The sequence below is a fragment of the Staurois parvus genome, unplaced genomic scaffold (assembly GCF_062004578.1).
Source record: "Staurois parvus isolate SC_StPar_1 unplaced genomic scaffold, SC_StPar_1.0 ptg000362l, whole genome shotgun sequence".
NCBI classification, from domain to species: Eukaryota; Metazoa; Chordata; class Amphibia; order Anura; family Ranidae; genus Staurois; species Staurois parvus.
The window spans coordinates 2,849,714-2,876,583 of record NW_028318158.1 but is presented as its reverse complement, the minus strand read 5'-3'; the positions used below and the strand labels follow the sequence as shown (position 1 = coordinate 2,876,583).

Sequence of the window (26,870 nt, the reverse complement as noted above, 5' to 3'; positions counted from 1 at the left end):
ATGGTAGACAAAGTTGTGGAACTTCTTCCGGGAAAACAATTGTCAATACAGCCTTGCCCTGAAACTTATAGAAGCCATGGCTGCATTGTGACATCTGTGCAGAGTTTAGGACTGCATAATATATGAAGACTAAAACAGCCATCCTGTCTAAATCCAAAACCCATTACGAATATCAACAAACTCCTCCCAACACTGAAATTTCAGTTTTGAGTGGGATGAATCACCGTCCGGCTTCTTAAAGCTCTTGGAGGCTCCAGTGGGGAGGGATCTCAACAGTTTGTGTCCCTGCCCCTCGCACCAGGAAGAAGTCTCCATCTAGCAATTGGACTCACCTGTTATTACTTTTACATAACGGAGAATCCATTGGGGAGGGAGACGCCATCAAAGTGCCACGGCACTTTCTTCTGTGATGTGATCTTTTTGCAATAAAAAACACCTTTGGACCATATTTGGAGATCCATGGTGTACTGGCGAATATGGACATTTCCATTGGGAAGGGTGATGCTATCATATAGTATTCAAATAGATGCTGCTGTCTGGTGGAGCTGTAAATTCTGGATGCATTTCTACTACTGGAGCCCCGATCAGAAACCAGGAAGTGTGCAAAACTGAAAGGTCATTTTTGTCCTTGTAAAGAATGTTCCATCAAAAAGTGATCTGCAAATACCCACAAAGAGAACGTGTCACCACTAGATTCCTGTTTATTGATGTAAGGAAGTTGCCATGGCTTACTGTAAAGCTGTGGGAGATGGGCAGATCCTTTCACTGTATACCAGAACACAGACACTACCCTTCACTGCTTTTTTTATTGGAGCATATCAAGGCCTGATTTCCGTATTAACTCCTGGGATCCAAGTGCTCTTACGAGCCGCCAGCATTCTGGAAAGCTGCAAATACACCTTGGATTGTAGAGAGCATTATATAGTCATGTCTCAGTCCAGCCAACGTGGGAAAGGGGTAACTTTTTTTAAGGTCAGATTGCATTGTGTACTATAAATGTATCAGATTATAGTATTAAAAAACTAAAAAAGAAAGAAAAACCAATCCAACATTGTATCTTTGTAAAAAATAACTTGAAAAAAAAAAAAAAAAAAAAAGAGACCAGGCTGGAGCACCTTCTGGGTGTCTGCAGACCAATTAACACTGATGATTACTGCTCCACAGTCCCTTTAGCCAAACCTAGATATAAAAAATGATTTACAAATATGCAACATTATGCCGTTCAGGCATCTGGGTAGATGTCTGCAGAGCCTGGATCAGCTCTGTGGCATCTGCTGACAGCAGGCTTTAGCCCGCTGTTAGCTAAATCTGGGCCACAGGAATGCAGAACTACGTGCACTCCTCTGACCCATAGGAGAATTATGGACAAAAGAGCTTTGAACATGTTTCTCCTTTAAGAAGTGATATGGACAACTTCCTAAACAGGCTCAGAGGGCTGATTTTAGGCAAATTGCAATGTGTAATTAGATCTGGTGCATATCTAACAATTCTGCCAAACATTTGCATATTTGGACAAAAAAAGGATTGCGACACATTAATTTCATTAAACTGCAGTGTTATGATAACCAACAACAGATATACAAAATGCGTCACATTTGCAGACACAACTGTGATTTTATTAATAAACATCCCACATAATTTGCAAAGGCATACAGTTTGTTCACTTTAGAAAGCAGCCATAGTCTTTGAGTTTAAAAACTTGCCCCTTGCCAGCATGCTGTAGAAAAAGAGCTTTGGTCTCTGAGTGGAAGCAGTGGCCTCTCTGCATAGGTACAAAACACCCCCTATTGTGTTATCCTTTGCTTCTAACAATTGCAAAGTTCATGCTCCCTGCTGAATCCAGACCTCCATCTTGACTCAGCAGGGGGTGTTGGACACCTGCAAAGTTCACTGGTCTGCACAAAAGAACAAATCCTTTTAGCAGGCGAAATTACTCTCACTTATTTGAACTGCTCTGATAAAAAGTGACACTGTAAAAGAATGCAATGGATAGTTACCTGTCCAACAGAGGACCAGCCCAATCGTCACTCTCCTGCACAGCTAGAAACACCGCTGCTATCTAACGCTACCTGGTGTGTCAGATGCTGGGTCCTGGGTGTAAGGAAAAATGTCTTATTAACTGGCATCCATTTTAATACCTCCATTTTAGATGTGTGAACAAGCTAGTTTCATTGTTATATATCACTTGTAAAAACTCTGTTTCATGAATTCAGTTTCTAAACGGAACTGCCTTATATGGTGGTCTTCAGTCATTTGTCGTTGTTATCTTTCTTGATAAGAGTACAATATTTGGTCATTACAATAATTTGTTGGTCATTCTGACTTTGTAAAAACTGCTAGCATGCATTAAACTTTCAGAGATTTAGCTTGCACATTTTGGTGTCCGGAGCTTTATTTCTCCTGAGCTGAGGCTGGGAATACCCGAGGACATTTAAAGGGCTACAGACATTGGTTGAATCCTTGCAATCTGGTGTCAGAAGTCAAGATTAAAGGTGAGGCTGGTCAAGTAAGCTGAGCTATTTTGTCTTAGTTTTGCCTGATCAATTTCCAGGGACAGTAGCCAAAGTTTCAGTTTGCGATTGTTGGATCTCACGGAGTCTTTGAGGTGGGTCCTCAAAGGAAATTCAGAGGTTTTGGAAGCCTCTGGGGAAAAATTGCCTAGGAAGGTGTATTTTGAATTCACAGGTGTCCTCGGTTATTTCTGCCATTTTAGAAGTATAAGTGCTTATTTGCTGTGTATTAAGAAACTGCTATGTAGTATTTTTTGTTTCTTCAGAATAGATTTATTACAAGTATTTGTACTTTTAAGTGTCCTGAACTATTGAGAAGGCTTTGTTGACATTAAAACCTCTCTGCTTCAGAGAATAAGTACTGATATTGTAATTATTTATTGCTTTGCCTAACAGCTGTTTTTGCTTTCAGTAAGGGAAAGATCCAAAGTAAGGGATCTTTGCCAAAAATTCCAAGGCCTCCGAGTAAAAAAGTGATATTGCTAAGAAAAAGAAAGAAAGAGAACCCTGAATTGCCTTAAGTTAACTTGTAAAGAATATGCAATTAGAGTATCACGATGGGACGATTACTATGTGGTGGGTTCCTTTCATAGAAAATATTGCCGAATGGTCCCTGGATATGAAAAGCAGTAGTCCCTTTCCCAGAGATGGGTCTAATTATAAGTTTCATATGGACATAAGGGGACTGTGTTTAGGAGATAAGAAATCTTTTCCTTGGTTTTCAAGTTGCTCAAGATGGGACTTTAAATACATGAAATCTGCGGATATTCACTGGCTCAAATATGCATCTGGTTATGCTCCAAAGCCCAGGAATTTTAATCTCCACTCTTTAACCCCAGCATCTGCCCCGCCAATTTATACACAGGTATACCCAGCATTACCAAAGACAGAGGATGATGATTTCCACAAGTCTTTGAGAACAGATAGACCACTACAGCCTCCTGTAGAACAAGCAGCGGAGATACAGAGTCCGGATAGTACAGTACGGGAGGAAGAGGGAGGGGCTGTACAAAGAGTACTGTAGCTCCCAATGACATGGACTCAGTGGTTTGACTGGACAAAGGTGCCTACCATACATGTTTTAGTTAATTCTGGAACCCACTCATATGGCTGAAAGAAGACACTCAGAAAAAGGTATGGGAATTAGTGGAGCAGTTCTCCCAACTTTTAACCCCCCCCCCCCCCCTTTGCCTGTACAAGGGGACCTTGACAAAAGAGGAGAACAGATTATTTGGCATGCATTTACCATAATCCCCGATTGCCCGGATAATCTGTTAGGAAGAGATTTACTTAAAAATGAATGTAAAACATTTTACAGTAAAATGAATGTTATCATGGCAGTCAATGAAGAAGGTATATTTATGATTACACCTTTTTTGGCATTCCCCCAACTGACTGCTAGCCATGATCAGCTTCCCCAAATTACACTAATGGTCGATGGCACAAAATGGATTTCTTAATTGACACGTGAGCTAGCAGGTCCAGTTTGAAGGAGGATCATTATGAGGGAACAAGGGTAGAATGTGAACCTTCAATTGGTATCAATGGGACATGTGCCAAAACCTGGCAGACACCCCCTTTGTGTGTTTCTGATTCTCACACGAAGGGTTCCCTAGTGAAACATTCTTTCAAAATGATATCAGGCTGCCCTGTGAATTTGCTAAGCAGGGCAAAATTCAAGGCCACAATCAGAGTAAGTGAGAAGGGAGGGGTGCACATGGAGTCACCTCACTGTTTTGTGAGCATGGAAGATTTAGACAAAGTGAAGCCTGAAGTCTGGGCCAGCAGTAAGCTAGATGTCGGGTATATTCCCTGTACACCTTACAAGGTCAGAATTAAACCTGGAGCTGGTCCAGTGTACCAAAAGCAGTGTCCTTTGTCACATGAAAAGATTGATGGTATCATGCCAATATTAGAGAAGTTCCTCAAGGAAGGTGTTTTGAAACCTCTGGTTTCCCCATACAATACCCCAGTAAATCCAGTGAAGAAAGCTGATGGTACTTACCGTTTAGTGCAAGATCTCAGGGCCATTAACAATCTCATTACTCCAATTGCACTCTTTGTCCCAAATGTGCCCTCACTGATTACCTCCATTCCACATGATGCACAGTGTTATACTGTGATCGATTTAAGCAATGCATTTTTTTCCGTCCCAGTTGACAAAGAGACACAACTACTGTTAAGTTTTACTCTGGCCAACAAACAGTTAACCTGGGCCAGATTGCCCCAAGGCTATGTGGATTCTCCAGCTGTATATTCCATGGCCCTCCGAGAATCCTTAAAGGGTTGGGCACCCCGCCATGGTACCACGTTACTCCAGTACGTGGATGACTTGTTATTTTGGTCACCCAACAGGGAGGCTTGTAGGCAGGAAAGTTTATCTGTTAAATTTTCTGGGTACAGAGGGACACAAGGTGGCAAGGCATAAGGTACAATATTGTCAAACTTCGGTGGATTACTTGGGTTTCACTCTGCCACAAGGTACCAGAATGGTGAGCCAGTCCAGGAGCCAAGCCACTAAAAAGGAAATGCTCCCCTTCCTTGGCATGGTCAACTATTGTCGCCAATGGATACCTGACTGCTCCCATTACGACAAAATACTCAGGCAGCACACTAAGGCTGAGGCTTCAGATCTTATTGAGTGGAATGAAGAATCTACCAATGCCTACCAAACCTTGAGGTCCTCATTAGTTTCCTCTCCTGCTCTGGGTTTAGCGAAATACAAAGTTGATTTTCATGTGTATTGCTCGTGACAATTGTAAAACCATGACGGCTGTGGTCTCTCAGGATCATGGAGGACACATGAGGCCAGTTGCCTATTTTTCAAAAGTAGTGCCAAGTCCGGTGCAGGGCATGCTGGCATGTCAGAGCGCTGGCTGTCTGTGCCATGGTGGTGGAAGCCTGAGTGTGACTCTAGAACATAAAATCATCCTTCACACCACACATCATGTACTGAAAGTCCTTAAGAGCCTCACATGACAGCACAAAGGGCAAGTGGTTATGAAGTGATTTTGATATCAACTGCAAATTTGGAAGTTAAATATGCAGGTTCTAACTCAGGTCCCTAACTTAGCTATGTTAAATTGTTTGCTAGGGATAAAAGGTGAAACTGACAACCCACTCGAGGAACATGATTGTGTTCAGGTAATACATGAAGATACCACACCCAGAATAGACATCCAAAAAACACCCATTCCGGAAGCTCTGAACATATTTGTAGATGGTTCTTGTTCCAGACCTTCTGATGATACATTTTTAACAGGGTATGCAGTGGTTCAGTTACCTGACATTGTTCATGAGGCATTACCACTCACAAATAAGTCCAAGCTGCAAAATTGATTGCACTAACAAGGGCTTGTGAACTTTTTGAGAATCAAGATATAAATGTTTACACAGATTCTAGGTATGCTTTTGGAGTTGTCCATGATTTTGGTAAAATATGGCAGAGAAGGGGATTCACCACTGCAGATGGAAAAGGAGTATCACATGCGGACCTAATAAACTATCTTTTGAAAGCCATTCATAAACCTAGGTCCATTGCAGTAATTAAATGTAAGGCACACACATCTTCCTCTGATTTTGTAGCCAAAGGCAATGCATTTACTAGTTACATTGCTAAAAATGCATCCCTACAGCAACACCTCTTGCAAAACTCAGAAATGTCTATGGCCATTTTAGATCCACCTATGCTACCAGAACATTCTCTTCTCAAGAAGCTGCAATATACAGCAACTGAAGAGGATGTAGCATACTGGCAACAGAAAGGGTTATTAGACGCAAATGGTCTAATGTCAAAACGAGGTATAATAGGACTCCCACACGGCACAGTGCTCCTCTCATTATAGCGCAATTCCACGGCATAGGACATCGGGGTTGGCAGGTAGTGATACATGAAATAAAGAAAAGATTTTGTGTTCCAAATCTTACTAAGCAGACACTAGAACAAATAGGACAGTGTGTTATATGCATCAGAAACAAAGCTGGAAACCCCAATCAGGTTAGACATGATCATCTAGTGCCACCTAGTGGTCCATTTGAGGAACTTCAAATTGATTTCACACACATGCCTAATAGTGGATGAGGCAAGCTTCTGCTGGTGATAGCGGATCGCTCTAGTCACTGGCCTGAAGCATTTGTAACAAACAAAGAGGATGCAAGGACCGGTGCTAAAATCCTTTGCAAAGAAATCGTCCCTCGATGGGGATGTCTGGTAAGTATAGACTCAGACAAAAAAACCAGCACTTACATCAAAGATTACACAACAGGTAGCCAAACTGATGAGCATTGACTGTAAGTTCCACATACCCTACCACCCACAGAGTTCTGGTCAGGCAAATAGGACCCTGAAGAAAGAATTAAGGAAGGCAACAGGTGGACATTTAAGGGATGGGAAGTGTACTTGCCAGCTGTTCTGGCTGAGAGGAGGAGGACACCACATAAAGTCACCAAGCTTTCCCCCTTTGAAATTCTTATGGTCAGGCCATTCCCCACCCCCTGGACAAGAGGTCCTTTGGTAGTTCTGCCAGGTGATTTATAATTAATCCAGGAAATATATGTCCAGGAATTGATTAGGGTGCTGAATGGTGTATACGGTGATGTCTCTCTATCATTGCCCACAGATGATCCAACCCACCAGTACAAGCCAGGAGATTAGGTAGTGGTTAAGGAACTTCACAAACACAAGACCACAGATCTGCCATATGGAGAACCTACCATAGTGACGGCTGACCAGAACCACAGTTCTGACTGCTGATTCCAACATCTAGATACATGCTTCTAGAGTAAAGATGATCCCGGAACCTCCAAGGAACCAGGAGCAACAGACAAACAGGAAAAGCGACAGACCTACCAGCGTTCTTCAATCTTCAGAATGCTGCTTCATCCAGAGACAGCTTGGATGAACTTTCTTTTGATCAGTTGTCTCTCAGTGATAACATTTCAAGTGACTTACTGGGCTAGTCAATGCTACTATCATCCAGAACAATGGCCACCAATCTGTGGTCGTAACAATAGGACTGTAAATTACAGTGGACTAATAAAAAAAGGAGCAGAAAAGATCATTGACCAAAAATATGTCATTGTTGAAGTTTAAGTATAGGTATGCCAAACTCTCAGGATTCGAGAGTTGTTGGGTTTGCAGTATGCTCCACCCTGAAACAATGAACATTCCTTTGTATGCTGCAACAAAAAATGTGACATCAATGTTTATTGGTAATCTGAGTATTATCCTTAGAAATGTTACTACAAGGCCTAAATGTGAAGTGTTGGGAGTTATGATGAAACTTGAATGGTGTTTTCATTTAGGCAGCAAATCAAATGAAGGAGAAGAATGTTGTAGTAAGTCTAAGCTTAATGATGCTGGGAAACCACCTGAGGATGGTAACTTTGTACAAGTAAACACTTCTAAGAATAGATGGAGAAAATACATGGAAAACATTACTAACAATGCATACAACAAAAAATATTATGGATTAGGTTGAGTTTTTATTAACCTAGATTAGTTATCCTAACCCGCATGTAAGTCAAGTATGGAAAGATCAATCAGTAGCTTTTACTGAAGGAGTCCAGGTATGTTGTGGAAAAACTTGTTATCCATTGATCCCCCAAGAACAGGAAGGATGGTGTTACTTAGCCACCTTGGTACTAGTAATGGATGTCATGGGAGGGACACACAGAGATGCTATACTGGCTAGCAGTCATCCCCAATATCCTTTGAAACGTAGGCATGAGATGGACTTGTATAAAACAGAATTGATGAGAAGGTTAAGCAATTATTTACTTATTATGGATCAGATTATAAATGAAACACAACTAGAAGCGAGTCTTTTGAATGTTGAACTACGGGCATTAAGAAAACAGGTACTCATGAATGAAATGAAAATATAACAAATGGGAGCAGCATTGACAGGGCTATGTGAATCTACTCACTGAGAATCATAGAGCTCAGGTAAATGCTTTACAAGCCCGAGCTCGATCCATAGCCGAAGATGGCTGGAACCCTTTTAAAGGGTTGGGAAGTTTTGGAGATATTTTTGGATGGTTTAAGAAATTAGGCACGCCGATTTTAATATGTTTTTTTTCTAATAGATATGTTCTATGTTGCTCCTAAATTTTGCATGTACATTTTTAAAAAGCTTTTTGCGAATCAGGATGCATATTAGAAACAACAACTGTGAAATTTGATGTGTTGTCATTACGCGACAAAAGGGAAGACCTGTAAGAAAAAATGTGTTTATTAACTGGCATCCATTTTGTTTAATGCCTTCATTTTAGATGTGCGAACAAGCTAGTTTAGTATTTATATGCCACTTGTAAAAACTCTTTGCTTCATGAATTCAGTTTCTAAAACGGAACTGTCTTTTATGGTGGTCTTTGGTCATTTATCGTCGTTATCTTTCTTGAAAGGAGTACAATATTTCATTGGTAATTACAATATTTTGTTGGTCATTCTGACTTTGTAAAAACTGCTACCATGCATTAAACATTCAGAGATTTAGCTTGCACACTTCGGTGTCTGGAGTTTTATTTCTCCTGAGCTCAGAGACTAGGAATATCCAAGGACACTTAAAGGGCTACAGACATAGGTTGAATCCTGGCATTGGGGTTTCACTTGCTGGTCACTACAGGACAGTGTAGTGATATAGAAGCAGGCAGGCAAAATTACAGCACTGAGGACCAAACCTATTTTCCTGTGTGGCTTGGTTTTCCCCCTTCTGGACTACAGCACACCTCCCCTTTGTGTTATGGAAATGAGTGAGGGTGTTCAGTAGTCCAGAAGGGAGAACTTAGGCAGGGCTGACAAAAAGCCAATGAGAGTACAACTTCCTGTACTGAAATCATTAATGTCTGCCTTGCCGCTTCTCCTCTGCTGGACTAAATACTCCTCCCCTTATGTTATATAATTGAGAAGTTCCATATTGCAAGAAGAAGAGCTCAGGATAGGGTGACAACACTTCTTGGAATTCCTGTGTTGTTGCCTCAATCAGAGTGCAACAGATTTCTGGTAGATCAAAAGGTACACTTGCAGTGTATTTTAGGGTGATAAAACACCGGGAAATGTTCATGTACTGCAGATATATACAAATAAATATTTTATTTGCACAGGTAAAAAACAATTTATCTTGTTAGAAATTCACAGCTGTGCTGTGCCGAATACCCACTTCCCAGGCTGTCTCAAAGCCCTTGTAGTTCTTATCATGGACCTCATAATGATTAGCCTTTATGCTGTAGACATTTCGGAGTGTTAAGCAGCCCATAGATGAGTCATTTTTTTTTTTTTTTACGCAACCAGTGTATTGAGCGAAGAAAAAAAATGACTCAATTCCCCCATCCACACACTCAATGTGGATGGGGGAATCTTCCCCGCTGTGTTACTGTTTTCTGATGGCAGAGAGAATTCCCTGCTGTCAGATCACACTGATCTGCGCTGGTGACTATAGCTGGAAGCATTGATCAAGCAGGGAAAATGTGACAGGGCAGTTGTAAGAAGTCTATCGGTAGATTGACTCCTGTACAACTTCCCTGCCCATACCTGGATCAAAATTTGGCAGATCCCCACTGAATCTGCCGAGCTTCAATCAACATATGGCCAGAGAAAATTAGGCATGGCTGACACCACTCAGTCTTATAAGTGGAGTGCACTTCTGGCAGGTCAACAGGTATTTTTCTGTATTTTCAGGATCTTTAAAAGGGATAAAATGCAGGATATGTACATTTATTGTAGAAATGTACTGCACATGATTTTTTTTTTTTAATTTTGCCTTGACCTATGTTAGGTATGCTACCTATGCGAGTACATCATGGGACACAGGGGACTTCATATTCACAACTCTTTGGGTTATGCTGCTACCTTCAGGTGAATAAGCACTCCCTCCCACCAACCCCCAAGCTCAGCTAAGCCTCTGTTTTGTAATAAGCAGTAAGGAACAGAAAAGAGGGCAAGAATCTCTTTATCTCTCCATAGATACCCTTGAGTGCCTAAGATGCACAGGAGAAAATCCAAAAAAGAACTCCAGTTTCTAATCTCTAGACACCACTCTGCAGACTGAGTCATCTGTGACTTCCTGAGTCCAGGCAGTCACAAAGGCTGATAGACTTTCCTCCCTCTGTGCAAGCAGAGGTGTCTCCTGAAACTTAGGAGGACTGGCCTCTGGAGCCATAGGTCTTGAGTCTAGTTCTTCTTATGAAACTGGCAAACTCCCACCACAGACTGCAAAGGTGCTCCCAACAGAGAGTGCCATAAAGTTGACTCTTACCTCTTTTCTGTGGCATCTTTGAAGATAAGGACCTCATCCGCTGTGATTGGCTATGTCTTATTCAACAAGTAACAGACTGAGTCAACAGCCAAAGAACTCTATTTTTTTTGTAGAATTCTTTCTGCATAGGGTACGGTGTCACCATTTTTGGGGCAAGTCCAATCAATATACATCAATTTATGCAAGTGAGGGTGCACTAGAAGGCACGTGAGATTATTTGGCGGCCACCAGGACCCAAAACTAATGACTTTAGGGAAAGTGGATATCGGCAGTGATAACTTCAGGTTAGTGAGCACAACATCTGCCAGGAAGATTGCTGTGGTCTTCTGTGTCTGAGACAGCCCCAGAGCCTGAGATTTCTTCTGGGAGGACTCATCTAAAGAGGATCTCCGATTATCAACAGCTTAATCCTCTTGAGGATGTTACTCAGATGCCTCAAAATCTCAAGGTGGGAGGGACAGCACCTACGCTTGGGTCCTAGGTGTTCCAAGCCAGTGAGAACCCTAGAGCTGATTTGACAGACCAGAACCGGCTGCAGAAAATTACTCCCTTGACACAAAGGAAGTAAAGGATTGTGTCAATGAGACAGTGAAAACAACCAGACAAGGGTAGGGATTCAGAGGTTATCCGACCCTTTGGGGAGCCATTACAGGGCAAACTGTGCAGGGGGTCTTCCCTACCTCATAGAGGGATTTGAGAGCCCATCTCACCGTCCTCTCTCACATTTCTCTGCCTGCACGAGGCCATGGCTTACTAAGGTCTAATAGGCCTATGAAACCCTAAAAGGAGTGGACACAGTTGAAAAGAGGGTCAGCCTAAGCCAGAACCCCTATCTTTTAAGCCAGCCCACTACAGACAAGTGTCCCAATACTTGCTGTGCCTGCTACCCATGTAAGAAGCTGCTGCAGCTGTGCATGACTGTGGCAGTAATCTGCTGTAGCCACTCTGCGCTGTGGTGTACCAGGAGCCTGTGGTTGCATGTGTTTCCATACTCTGGGAACTGAAAAAATGGAATTCACGCAGCACCAGTCCATCACAACTGAACACAACTACAGCTGTAAAATGCTTTGCACAGAAAACTGCCTAAATTGGAACACTTTTTTGGGGAAAGACTGGCACATATGGTCTGCCATATCAGAGGCACTCATTTGTCCTGCTGCAGGACCAGGAGGCCCAATCTGCACCCTTCACAGCGGGTGTGGGCCTTCAGGGACTCGACTCCCCTCCAGGGGAATTACTGTCCTGCCCTGTAAAGCAACCTGCCATGGAAGTCAACAGATAGTACCCCAAGGAATGGTGCCCGCAGGATCCGGAGCCAACTGGCATCAGTACAGGTCCATCCGCATTCTTTCATGCAGAGGTCTGGGTACAGTCCCTCTTGACAATCCGGCTATACTGACAGATCTGGATCTAACACTCCCCTTTACCTCAACAGCAGTGAAAAGAATAGACCAGGCATACAGAGCCTAAGCCCTTGAAAAGGTGATCTTCAGTAAGACATCTCTACTCACATCAATCTGATAACTAATCACTAGCTAAAAACTGAGGCTTAACAGGAATGGAAGGTGTTATGCCTTGGTGGAGATTCTTGCCTTGTTTGGGCCAGTGTCAAGTCACCTGAAGGTGGCAGCATAATCCAAGTAGTCATGAATATAAAGTCATCTGTACCCTATGATGTACGATTAGGAAGCAAACCTAACTACTCATCTCCATGTTAGAGCTTCCATGTGACACTGCAGCAGCCCATGTCAGCTCTAGGAATGATGATAGCAGTGTGATCACCTGACCGCTGATCAATCAGCTCTGCCTGTTGGCAGCATGGAACAGTGACTGCAAATCCATCTGCACCTCCAGCGCTCACTGGAGTGCCAGACTGGGGAAGGGGCAGGATCACCAATGATCACTCTGCACCTCCACTCATGAAAAAATCTTGCATTCTTTACAATGAATGCAGTTGCTCTGAGATAGTAGGAGGTGCAGATAAATGTCACAATCTTCTCCAATCATAGAGCATCTTGCATTCATTGAAACAAAAGGCGTTTTATGCCTGGAAGGGGTGTGAGCAACCACAGTGATCAGTGTACTGCAGCCAGAACTACAAGTCTCAGCAATGGATGTTTGGCCCTACAGGAGACTGCTGCCTGAGTATCAGTAAGATATGTGACAGACAGTGCAGCAGCCAGAGAAGGTGCATACATCATTGGAGTTAACAGAATTTTACTGTGCAAGTAGCCAAAAATAATTTTTGGCCATACTTCATCTTAAACAGGAGTTTACCTGTAGGCACTAAGCGGTCCAGTGAGCATCCATGCTGTAAATTAGAAAAACAGACTATTAGATATTAACATATTTATTAATTTAACAAAAAATATGGCCTAATAAGGACATCTGATTATTAAACAAAACAAAGATCTGCAGATTCTATAGACTGTATAAAAAATAGACAATGGCAGAGCAGGAACTATTTTTAGGATAAATTTTACACTGCACACCCTGCTTTGGTCACCCACCATACCGCATCATTACCTGACCACATTGTCCTGATAAAGTATAAAAACAAAATGATGACCTGCCAACTCCAAAGTGCCTTTGTTCAGGTGCGCTGGTTGTCAGTTTGTCATTGTTCAATCCAGAGACCTCAAGACATCGATAAGGATACCCTAACAAACATTTTACAGGCTGAATTTATTTAGGATTTAGCCAAATAAATGAATATTCTTTCACCCTAGAAAATGCTTCCATTTCATGTGACAAGTACTCTCCAGGGTATTAAATTTCCTTTTCAATAACTTAAGAGAAGCTTGGCATATGTATACCAGACTTGGTTAATTAAATGGCTTTGCAACAACTTTACAAGTCTTTGGGGTTTCACATCCCAACATGCATTGCCAGCATAAAACATGACATTGCAAAGGGCTCAGAGCCTTAGTGACCAAGTGATACCTTGCAGTGATTGTCCTGCCCACTAGAGGCCATTAGTGCTTCTGCAAGTGTTTCCTTTGCAGCTACTGCAGTCCTTGGGTGCTCTCCAGCTGTTTCCAGACAAGAGAACCTGGATAGGAAGAGAGGCCCATATTACCATTCCCTAGTCTGCAGACATATGTATTTTGTTCCTGAGTCCTCTGTATCACTAGCTCCATTTCCCGGCAATGGCTTCCAGGCATCGTGGACAAGGCGTCAGTGCAGAGGTGGCGGTGTATTTCCTGCACCTGGGGCAGCGCTCTTTGGTACTTTGCTGAATCACAACTTTGTACGACTCATTCTCACAGATGTCCCCATCTGGGAAAAATAATGGTTTGTATGAATGGTTAGATATAAGATGATTTGGTTAACATAATTCTGGTGCTTTACAAGTGCTGTTAATTAAACCAGCAAGCAAGGATTTCCTACCTTCTAAGTTGATAAGGAAAGATCCATTGAGCTCAATGGCCTCTGCTTGTAGGTCTAGCGGTAACTTTGTCACAAGGCTGGTCTGAGACACCATTAACAGTTCATTGAGCTGTGATGTGCTGGATGTCTCCTCCGCCTGCAGCGTCTATGAGACAAAACAGTATAAAGCAGTCTGCCAATGATCCATCTAGAAGATCCAAAGCATTTTAGCCATCAGTGTATTCGAGGTGCAAGATGGACAGAACCTCCTCTATGCTAGATATATATGTACAATTATAACTTGATCTACAATGTCAAATACTAAGGGACTTCTATATCGAAAAAATGTAGCATGCTGCAGATTAACTCATCTGTGACTTCCTGAGTCCAAGCAGCCATAGAGGCTGATAAACATCCCCTCACCCTCCGAAGTAGGGGCGCCCCTTTAATATCAAGAGGACTTGGGGGTCCAATTCTTCCTATGGAACTGTATTTTGGACTTTTAATTTGAGCATGAAGACTTGTTGTTTAGGAAAGGAACTTTTCTTGGGATTCCACAGGTGTCACTGGTTTCTGACTGGACACCTTAACCTTCTTCATTATGAGTAAAAATGGGCTTTTATCCACAGTCATATGCTGGATGAAGGCATCAGAGGACGGTCCAAAAAGTGTTTGCTCTCAAAGGAAAGCCACTTTATTTGCTTCTTGCAGAAGGTCCACTGACCTATACTTTACCACTGTTTCACGTGGACAGCCATAGTGTCCACCTGTAAAAACTGTCATAGGCATCCATCGAGAAGCTAAAAGCTCTCAAAAAAATCATCCAATTCTTTGGAATGAAACTTGAAGGGATTGGCAAACTCCCACCGCAGTCACCGCAGGCTGCCAAGCCACTTTCACCAGAGAGAAGGATGCCTTAAAGAGGGCCACTTCCCAACCATAAGACATACCCATACTTCCTCAGATTGAAGTGGGTATACTGGAGCCAACATTTTATTCTCTAAAGCCTCAGCTTAAAAAAATATATATATATTTTGGGGTTCTAGGTAATTTTATAGCAAAAAAGCAGATATTTACATGTACGAGAGAAATTGTCAGAACTGTCCAGTATTAAGGTGGTTAAAGACCAGGATCTTATCCACCAGGGCCTTCTTTACGTAGGGAATGGCTGAAATCAACAGTCAGAGAACCCCTTATGCTGTATAAATTCTCCTCCCTGGACCACTGCTGAGAGAATTAATTTGAAGGTGAAAATATCTTCTCCAGGTGAACCCAATAGACATACATCACTTCTTGCAAATAAGGGTGCACAGGAAAGGATTAGGGATGTTTTGTCCTGCTTAAAGGTCCATGTCCTGATTAAAGGTAAAAAGCCTGTATTACCCTGTAAGGGAGAGGCCACCCAACTGAGGGGAGTGCCCAGCCAAGATAGAACATCTGTGTGGCAAATGTCCCAACACTTGATGTGCCTGGCATTTGCTCAGTAGGCTGCTGCAGCTGTGCAGGGTTGTCTCAGAGTGAATCTGAATTCTGGAGCTGGGTGACCAAACCCCCATGTGATTGGATTGAGCAGGTAGCAGATACTCTTAGGGAGACATCAGGGGTTTATTAGACCCCAATGCCTCTCCTGCCTTCCAAAGTAGCTAATCAAGCACAGACCACTTAAGCTGAGCACTTCCAGCTTCATTCACTGCAGAGGAGATGAAGGGGCGGATGTTCTCCAGGCTCCTCTCGCTCACCATTGTCCCAAGCTCCTGGGAAGAGTATTGAGAGCACAGGAACTGCATCGCTCCCACACAGTAAAAGAGATTGGGCAGCTATACAGCAACCCGTTTCACTTTTATTTACAATCTGTTATGCAGCCATGAACTTAACCGTTCACTTTCTGGATGTACTACATACTGTATGTCTAGAGAGCTGAAGTAATTAAGAAAAATACACATCAATACAATAAACACAATATGGAAGCACAGATCGAGTTTGTAAAATGTGAAAGTCATAAAAAAAATAATGTAACAGTATACACTGCTATAATGTGCCTCAAACTACTGTATGTACTCAGAGGGGAGAAAAAAAACAACAGTATACTTCCCCTGTAAGAGATTCCAGAAAGAAGGCTCACCGCTCTTCCCATTAGTCCTCCTGGATGTGAGGGTATGGCCCACAGTCTGGTGTTACATACAAAGGCTTCCCCCTCTATGAATAGCAGCATTGGTACTTTATAAAAACTGTACATAAGAACTTTGGCCATGCTCACCTCCATCAACTCAAACAACAGTCCAGGCTCAATGACAACTGTGAGTTCATACTCAGCGGTATTCTTTCCCGGAATGGAACCCAGAAAGAGGTCTCTAATGGAACAAGCGGCCTCCACAGCTTCTACAAGGCCAGGTTTTCTCCACACAGAGTTTGACACTGTCCAGCCTCCATGGAAAACACTCTGGTTTTCTGCTCCATCAGGGCAAAGGAAGGAGAGAAAAAAGATTCCATTACTGAAGAGTACCCATCAACTGTATAGTTTCAAAAAACCAATAAGGTCTCAAGAGTCACAAAGATGAAAAAGAACATAAAATACCTTTCTTATAAGGCACATACTGGAACACTTCTTCTGCTAGGTGTGGAAGGATTGGTGCAAATGAGCACACCACAATATCCAAAGCCTCGGCCAAGACTGTCTGACAGGAACGGCGCTTGGGATCTTTCTCCTCCTCGCAGTAAAGCCTGAAAGTGTCACAAACATGACAAATATGGAGATATAATACACAGTCCCTGTAATAGAAATTCACACTCTAGGACAAGGTGAAACCAGTTAGGATACAATTCATTTTGTCTGTTAGATGGAAAATGGAGAACATGGATTAAACTAAAGTAAACGTGGGACTGACTACAGCAGTGACTTTGTGTATGTTACCCAAACATTTCATATTTCTGATACTTGTCTATTGTACCATGCAAATAGTGTACTGCTCTCTTTATTTTGCTTCCTTAGTGTGAAATACCTGGTAATCCTGCAAGTCCCCCTGCTTTCCTATTTCAAACTGAACACGCTAGGCATGGATGCACATCCACCTTAGTATGGTCAGTTTTGTCTTTGCATTCTACTTGGGAGTGCAGCCTGCATGCACTGTAGTTTTCAGACTTGTGCTGACATGACCCCTGCAAAGCTCATCACTGGAAAGATCAGTGTTCTGATGTTTCTCTGCCTCCTGCTGACACTGTGCCCTCCAGCGTTGCGGTGTGATTGATGTTGCGGCCCCTGGTTCTTACATCTTTGCTCAGTCCTCCTAGTTCCTGTGCCTTTGGCTGTTTGAATGGCCAGTCTGCAGTGATGTCACTCCCATATGTAAGGGAGTCACATCGCCGTGGCAAAGATCTGAGGTTTGTAAATTTGAGTATGCATGCGTGGATCAGTGTAAATGATGGCTGACAGGCATGAGGAAGCATGTATGACAGAAGAGACCGATGGTGTCTCTTCTGTCAAACACCCTGCCTGTCAGCAGTTTTTTTAAGCTGGTACAAGAATTTCCAATTCAGTTACTGTGGAGCCATCACACACTCAATGTATACCAACCCACTGTTGGTTTATTGCCAGTATTCTGAATAATGACCTGCTGGTTTCTGGCTGTCTTTTCTTGTCATGTGCTGAATGCAGTCTGGTGATGCTGTCTTGCTGCATGTCAATAAGGTGCCCAGACAGCTGCCACAGCCTGAACACAAATTTATGCCCATCCACTAGTTGATCTGAACACCATGTCAGGGCTCATTAATGCACAAACAATACCATACACACAGCCAAGCAGTACATATAGATATACCTGTCTTTTATTATACTGAAGTAGAAGCTGGACAGGTCTCTGGTGATCAGGGCCTCCAGCAGACGGATAACTTTTCCAAACTCGTAATTCTTATAGGCCTCTGTTACCTAGAGATATACTGTATATTGAACACACTGCAGACAACGCATCAATACACATCAACATAAAAAAGAAAACCTGTCATGACAAAAATGGCTGCCACTGTTGACCCACTTCCAAAAATGACAGCTGCCTGGTTGTTATTTTGAGCCTCTGGCTTCTGTGGTTTCTAAGCTGCTGACTGAAAGAAGTAAGCAGATCTGAATTCCATGACATCTAGGCAACTAGTATTTCAGGAAGTCAGCAATGGCAGCCTATGTATTTTTGTCATGACAGGTTTCCTTTAAAGTGACCCTGTCAAAGGGTCAACAAAATAAAACAGTGTGAAGAAAGTGATAATGAACAAACCCCATTGGTCGGTCCATCTGTAACAGAGCTCTATGTCACTAATTTGTCCTGCAGTGCCTAGGGGCCAGCCAGAGATACCACAGAAGCCAGCGGGGGGAACCCGTTATTCAACCAGCCTTGAACAATCAAATCAGACTGGAACTGGGAGCTCTGCTACAGAGTAAAGTTTGAGAAAATGGGCTGATGGAATTATGTAAAATACCACTTGTAGGCTGGTGCCTTTATAATTTGTTGACACTTTAATAAAACCAATCATTGTGCCTATTTAAATGCCATTAATGCAATGAGCAGCCTTTCAGCCTATGAGACCTGCAAGTCCCATAATGCCCTGCCAACAGCTGGTTTTCATTATTGTTACCTTGCTGGCGTAGTCCTGGAGTATATGCAGCATGTACTGATCTATGATGTACATCTCTGGGACAGGTATAGAGTCCGTCTCTGGGCTGAATCTAGAAAGGTTACCCAGCATGAAGCGCACTGTGTTCCGCAGCTGAAAAAGACACACAAGCAGTGAAGCTAGAAGATGCTATTGGCTCTCCAACAGGCTGGCAAGTTAAGAATGCAATGCAGACAATGACTAACGATACTAATTTGATATATTTATACAAACACACACACCATGCTTTTGGATCTGCAACTCAAAAGAAAAAAAAGGGGGAGAGGAATCACAGAATTACAAACAGTATCCAGGAATCATTGCAAATGCTATAAAAACTAAAGTTCTACTAACCTATCATTAATCTGAGTTTTATACAGTGCACAACACCGTAAGATTCCTCCCCTTCAGTCCTATGGACTGAACAAGGGAAATCACTTCACTATACAGAGTGGATGCTGAGGGAATCATCCCTGCCGACTATTAGAATACCCAAACAGTGACTGCATCAGATTGGATGCAGCCATTGTTCAGTCGACAATTTTCCACCCAGCTCCTCCTATTTTTCAGATCGAAGGATGTCAGCAGGGCCACTCATGGCCTGAATGTTGGCTGGCTCATCACACCTAGTATAACATAAGACCCATTTAGGCTTTCAAAACAAATGTTATCTGTTTAAAAAGTAGGCAAACTTTATAAAGTGGTCACTAAATGTATCCAAGTGAACACCTTACTGTGATTGGCTGAAGAGTAAAGGCTGCCACTGACGGCTCGAAATTCGAGCTGCGTGTGACCCTTTTGGCAACACGGTGCTCCGCATCACCCTGTCAGCACCGCCTGACCTAACTCAACTTTTGACAAAAAATATGGGAGAATTGTCGGTCAAACTGTGACTGCATCCAGTTAGATGCAGTAACTGTTCAGGTATTCTGGCAGCCACAGGTGTCAGCTTTCAGAATACAATAGCTGGCATGGGAGATGCCTTCATCCACACAGTTTAGTGTGGGTGGATGAATCTGTCACATTTCTCTTCCTCAGCCCATAGGTAAACGTTTTTAAAGAATAGACATCATTAGGTTTTAACCACATCCCTGCCACACTATAGCAGATATACTGCTACAGGATGGCAGGGTGTGCAAAATCCTGTATATAAATAGATATATAAATAATTCTGCATTCCGGGGTAGGGGGCACACGTGAGCTGCACGCACGCCCTACCCAAACGGCCGCGGTTGTCATTCACCGGGTCCCAGCCAGTGATTACCCGTCGGCGCCCGGTGATTACCAAGGATCTCCAACGGGGAGGAAGGCTGCTTTGTTTACTAACAACCCTCCTCCCTGTTGGCTTGTTCACACTATTCTGGATGGCTGTGCACAGCCATCCAGAACAGCGTCCTTATAGTGAAGCACCAACACACCGCCCCCCAGTAAACCACTCCCAGCACACAGTTAATCCTTTGATCGCCCCTCATGTTCACCCCTTCCTGCCCAGTGCCATTAGTACAGTGTCAGTGCTTTTTATTAGTACTGATCACTGTATTGGTGTCACTGGGGATGTCAGCGACACAAAGTCAGTTCCCCCCAGTGTCAGAATGCCCGCCGCAGTCCCGCTGTAAGTCGCTGATCACCGCCATTAAAAAAAAAATTCCAGTATCTATACCGCCATTTGTAAATGCTATAACTTTCACGTAAACCAATAAATTTACATGGATTTTTTTTTAGCAAAGACGTAGCAAAATACATATTTGACATTTTTGAACAAATTTGATTTGATTTAAATTTTTTTACAGGACATGTTTAATAGCAACAAGTCAAAAATATAGTTTTTTTTTCTCAAAATTGTGGGTCTTTTTTTTCTTTTATAGTGTAAAAAATAAAAACCACACAGGAAATCAAATACCACCAAATGAAAGCTCAATTCATGGGAAAAAAAAAAAGAGGATGTAAATTTCATTTGGGTGCAGTGTTGCATGACCACTCAATTGTCAGTTAAAGTAACGCAGAACCGTAATGCAAAAAAATGGCCTGGTCAGGAAGGGAGGTAAATCCTCAGGAGAGCAAGTGGTTAAAGGAGAGCATCAAAAATTAACTTACAAAAATACATGGAAGAGAAAAGTGCATAAAGCCACCTTTGTTTAACAAATCAATTACACCTCACTGTATGAAAGGATATAAAGTTTTAGGCAACTTGTGGGAAAAAAAAACACTAGAGTTGCTGAAGAGCAGGAAGAGCAATCACACATGCCCCCCAATGACATTGGTACAGAAGGTAAGCGTGTGCCCAAACGGGGTTTGGTGGAGGTGTCTACTATTACACAATCTGATCTCACCAAACCGAACTATCTACAGCATGTGGACTTGATCACAACTGGTGGATTATATCACAGTTTTGGACATTTGTGTGGAGAACATCACATGTGGTGATGTTGGATAATATTTACACACGTCTCTATAGTTATCACAATTCTGTTTTATGTTCATTTGGTATTTTATGTTTGTGAATGAGTACACCATATGTTTATACGCATACTATGTTGAGTGAGTTTTCACTGTTATGCTTGCAGCTTTAGGAAAATTTCAATACTGGTGCACAGAGTCTTATTTTTTTTATTTAATTAAACCAAACTTATGGATTTTCATTGGTTGGACAAAGAACTGGTAATATTTATCAGCTGAAAAAGCTACTAGAGGATTGTTGAAACATCATCAATATAAGAGAACACAGCCAGCTGAAAGGGAATAACTACTACTAGCTATGCCCGGACTTGAATAAAGGAGAACCTTTACAGGCATAATGTTTACTTTAAAGCAGATGTAAACTCAATCTTTAAAATTGCATATCAGCTTTAAGATAGTCATGCAAGATTAAAAGTACATTCAATCTCCTGAAATCTGCAGCATTCACTTAAATATTACTTGGCAATTCTGCCAAGAAGGTCCTTGTCTAGGCACTTCCTGTTATAGGATGACAACGTTCTAACTCTGTCTTTCAATTGATATCCTGCGTTGTCACCGTCAGACAAAATGTGTGTTTCAGCATTATGCAAGCAGCATGGTTCACTGTTGTTACCATCATGAAACCCGCCCTGAGATATGTCATTCACCTGTAAACAGGAAATGGCTGCAAATAGGCAATTGGAGACCAGCAGCACTGAGGTGAAATATACAGTCAGGTCCATAAATATTGGGACATCGACACAATTCTAACATTTTTGGCTCTATACACCACCACAATGGATTTGAAATGAAACTAACAAGATGTGCTTTAACTGCAGACTGTCAGCTTTAATTTGAGGGTATTTACATCCAAATCAGATGAACGCTGTAGGAATTACAACAGTTTGCATATGTGCCTCCCACTTGTTAAGGGACCAAAAGTAATGGGACAATTGGCTTCTCAGCTGTTCCGTGGCCAGGTGTGTGTTATTCCCTCATTATCCCAATTACAATGAGCAGATAAAAGGTCCAGAGTTCATTTCAAGTGTGCTATTTGCATTTGGAATCTGTTGCTGTCAACTCTCAAGATGAGATCCAAAGAGCTGTCACTATCAGTGAAGCAAGCCATCATTAGGCTGAAAAAACAAAACAAACCCATCAGAGAGATAGCAAAAACATTAGGCGTGGCCAAAACAACTGTTTGGAACATTCTTAAAAAGAAGGAACGCACCGGTGAGCTCAGCAACACCAAAAGACCCGGAAGACCACGGAAAACAACTGTAATGGATGACCGAAGAATTCTTTCCCTGGTGAAGAAAACACCCTTCACAACAGTTGGCCAGATCAAGAACACTCTCCAGGAGGTAGGTGTATGTGTGTCAAAGTCAACAATCAAAAGAAGACTTCACCAGAGTGAATACAGAGGGTTCACCACAAGCTGTAAACCATTGGTGAGCCTCAAAAACCAGAAGGCCAGATTAGATTTTGCCAAACGACATCTAAAAAAGCCTTCACAGTTCTGGAACAACATCCTATGGACAGATGAGACCAAGATCAACTTGTACCAGAGTGATGGGAAGAGAGAGTATGGAGAAGGAAAGGAACTGCTCATGATCCAAACATACCACCTCATCAGGGAAGCATGGTGGTGGTAGTGTCATGGCGTGGGCATGTATGGCTGCCAATGGAACTGGTTCTCTTGTATTTATTGATGATGTGACTGCTGACAAAAGCAGCAGGATGAATTCTGAAGTGTTTCGGGCAATATTATCTGCTCATATTCAGCCAAATGCTTCACAACTCATTGGACGCCGCTTCACAGTGCAGATGGACAATGACCCAAAGCATACTGCAAAAGCAACCAAAGAGTTTTTTTAAGGGAAAGAAGTGGAATGTTATGCAATGGCCAAGTCAATCACCTGACCTGAATCTGATTGAGCATGCATTTCACTTGCTGAAGACAAAACTGAAGGGAAAATACCCCAAGAACAAGCAGGAACTCAAGACAGTTGCAGTGGAGGTCTGGCAGAGCATCACCAGGGATGAAACCCAGTGTCTGGTGATGTCTATGTGTTCCAGACTTGAGGCTGTAATTGACTGCAAAGGATTTGCAACCAAGTATTAAAAAGTGAAAGTTTGATTTATGATTATTATTCTGTCCCATTACTTTTGGTCCCTTAACAAGTGGGAGGCACATATGCAAACTGTTGTAATTCCTACAGCGTTCACCTGATTTGGATGTAAATACCCTCAAATTAAAGCTGACAGTCGGCAGTTAAAGCGCTTCTTGTTCCTTTCATTTCAAATCCATTGTGGTGGTGTATAGAGCTAAAAATGTTAGAATTGTGTCGATGTGTCAATATTTATGGACCTGACTGTAGTATGAAAAAAAGGTGAAAACAGTATTTGATTTTGATTTTTTTTTTTACAAATGGCTATGTTACACACAGCTCAAGCAAACTATAATTTATTCACGGTTTACGTCTACTTTAAGTGCTCTAAACTTTTTTTTTTTTTTTAATAGAATTACCGCAGCTGTGAAACAAGATCTCGGACTACAACATCTATTTTTTCCAGGAATATAAACATTATGCAGACTTACCTTATTGATATCCTCCCGTGCTGCATTTAGTACAGTAGGCCCAATGAGAACTTCAGTAAAGATATTGGACTCAGCCACCCACCATCGTAAGACATCAGCTCCAAAGGCTGGCTCTTTTGTTTTGTCCTGAAGTAAAGAAAGAAATGTCACTCTTTAGTGACACACAAAAATATGCATTTATAAAATCATAAATACCCTCAAGTGATATGTTTGATTAGTTCCCATTCACACCTGTGCGTATTGTAGAGCAAAGCTCGAAGCTCCAAAATGCTCAGGGGGAAAAAAAATCAGTATCACTCTATGGAGATGGTTCACATCTCCACTCCAAGTTGCCTGAAGCAGGACGCCTGAAACTCAAAAAAGTTCTGGAGCTACTTTTGTAGCTCAAATTGGGCATATTTGCATTTTTATTATTCTCATAGAAAAGAATAAAAACACACAATTGGCACATTTTTGCACGTCTTAACACGTGTTTTGCACGATTTTCTGCTCAAATGAAAATAAGTTTTCAAAAAATACTAATTATATATGAATAAATAAATGTAAAATAAATATAAATTTACCCTTAACCTTAAAAGACAAAAAAAAGAAAGAAAAAAAAAGGATTAGGGTTGTTGGGTGATGGTGTTGCTTTTTACATTTTTTTTTAGGTTTTAGGGAGTTAAGGTTATGGGTTAATTATTAATTTATTATTACAAGTATTTATTTATGATTATTTTTATTTGTGTATTTCTAAAATTTATTATTTTTATTATTATTAATAATTTAATATTTTTTAAGGGTTAGGGGGTTAAGGTTAGGGGTAATTATTTATTATTACATAGCATTTATTTATGATTTTTTTTTACATGTATTAACAAAGTGTATTTAACATTTATTTTTATTATCACCTTAACAAAAAATACATAAATAATAAATTTATAAAATAATGAATAATAATAAAAAGAAACAAAAAGCTGGTGGAAAAGCTGAAGAAGAAAAACCTAGAGAAAATACTATCTGTTGCATCATTTTGTTTCTATTGGCTAATAAAAAAAAGCTCAAAAACGCTGTATGAAAACATACAAAAATCGGGGTAAAATATGCACAAAAAAACGCTAACAAAAACCCCACTACGCTGAGATGTAAATGGAGCCTTAAAGTTCATATTTATTCTGCTTACATTTTGCCTTCCCCAGTTCCTCTATTTCCCCTCCTTCAACAAGATGAGATTTTCCCACGAAACCCTTCTATTTTGTTTACATATTTTTTTTTAGACCCAGTATCAGCACTAAGTCTCTGTGCCTACCTATGCAATACAGGCAGATCATGACTGGTGAGAGGGGCCAGCAGGGGTGCTGTACATAGCTTCCTGAAAACGCCACTTCACCTCGCTGCATTATACCTTTGAAGAGCCCCCAGCCCTGATGCAAGCAGTATGCTGGCTCTTGGTACAAGTTATGCAAATATCAAAATGCATTGATTAATGAATGTTGATCTAAATGAGTGTGCGTTCTTAGGAAGGCTGCATTTGCACGTATATCGCTCTAGATAACGCCCAAATGTGAAGCAGAGCCTCCATAATTGAAAACCAGTGAATGAAGGGGGGGATGGCCAGGGACAGTGATACTGAGAAGGAAATGATGATGCTAGTTGTCCTCCAGCCAGAAAATGAGACAAGTCCTATCCTACCAATGCAGCTTCTTATACACACTGGGAGAAGCTCACAGTGTGCAGTGAAATCAGAGTAAGCAATTTCAGTAAAGAAGAAGAGCCTGCACAAACTGTGCAAGACTGAAGGTAAAGCCAGAATCCAGATTTAGGGATTTAGTATTTAATTTATTTATTTTGGGAAGCAGTTAAATTGATGGGTTTAGTGCCGCTTTAACAAGTCCAGCTTGGGCAAAAAATAAGACTATGGATCCCAAAAAAGCTCTTTAAAAAAAAGCTCCTGTGGCTTCTAAATGCAAACTATCTCCCCATCAGCCTAACATTTTTTTTCAGGTTGATCCCGGAAATGAACTTGGGCAGCCTTGGAACTCATCTCTATCCAAGCATCAAAATCAAGGTTTTTTTTTACGCCAACAATTTGCAGGCCGGGTCATTCCAAGCCCTACATGTAAACAAAGGGACGGGTAAAAGAAAGAAACAAAAAAAAAAAACAATTTTGATGTTTGGATGGAGATGTGTTCAGAAAACACCCAAACTCATCTCTGTTGAACCCATGTCTGGATCAAACCTTTCTGTCTGGTGTTTTATTTTCTTGCAGGATCCTTCCATTTCCACTAGTCTAGTACAGGTGTCTTTCAGGTGTACCAACGCCTGATAAATAGGGACCCCTCTGTGTCCCTGAAACACATTTTTATGGTAGAATTCCCCAAAAATTAGAAAGTACTTTACATGATTTATACCTTGCATACCACCGGAGATACAAACTGACCCTTGGCTGCTACTGTTTGAAAGAAATTGTTCCACCGCTGTGAACATCTCCTATAAAATGATCTAATGTCCTGCAACCTCTTTCTACTTTTCACATTTTAATTGCTGTTTCTATCCTGGCTAGGTAAATCACCTTCTCTATTTGCCCTGGTGACCATTGTCACAGACACAGAAGGTGATGGGCAATCCACAATGTTTCACTTTCACCAGAACAAGGGATGTCTTCCAATAAGCAAGCCTGTCCTGGTGACAATTGTGCAAGGGCTCATTTGCACCATGAAATTGCACTGTCCAGTGTATCACCAGGCAAAAAGCCTCACTTCCAGTGGTGTCAGTTCACACCAGAGCGCTGCAGTGGTGTACGCTGGAACTGCATGCAGCACTTTTTTTCAAAGTAGCAGGCTGCGACTCAAGCTCCCATATTGCAATGCTGCTGTTTGAAAAACATTATGAAATCACTTTGAAATTTCATTAAGGTTCCAACAAAGAAGAAAAAATGTGAACAGTGCAGAGCACCGGGATCTGCATATCGGCACTATTCCTACCAGCGCACACCAGCAGCCATTGGTCAAAGTAACTGTTTGGTGTGAACAAGCCTAAGAGAGAAATTCCCTCATTTTGCAGAGATTTACCCTCACTCAA

The 26,870-nt window shown here is 41.7% G+C and overlaps 1 protein-coding gene across 1 annotated transcript in view; it reads right to left on the bottom strand.

The window, feature by feature from the left end:
* Positions 1 to 13,099: 13,099 nt before the first annotated feature.
* Positions 13,100 to 26,870, bottom strand: part of IARS2 (isoleucyl-tRNA synthetase 2, mitochondrial) — a 104,406-nt gene continuing 90,635 nt past the window's right edge. The window contains exons 17-23 of the mRNA XM_089685027.1: positions 23,811 to 23,936; positions 18,755 to 18,886; positions 17,950 to 18,056; positions 16,710 to 16,855; positions 16,392 to 16,582; positions 14,156 to 14,300; positions 13,100 to 14,044 (exon numbers count right to left, since the gene is read on the bottom strand). Of these exons, the coding sequence (XP_089541153.1) occupies positions 13,896 to 14,044; positions 14,156 to 14,300; positions 16,392 to 16,582; positions 16,710 to 16,855; positions 17,950 to 18,056; positions 18,755 to 18,886; positions 23,811 to 23,936 (996 nt within the window). The 3' untranslated portion in view covers positions 13,100 to 13,895. The remainder of the gene's footprint in view (positions 14,045 to 14,155; positions 14,301 to 16,391; positions 16,583 to 16,709; positions 16,856 to 17,949; positions 18,057 to 18,754; positions 18,887 to 23,810; positions 23,937 to 26,870) is intronic.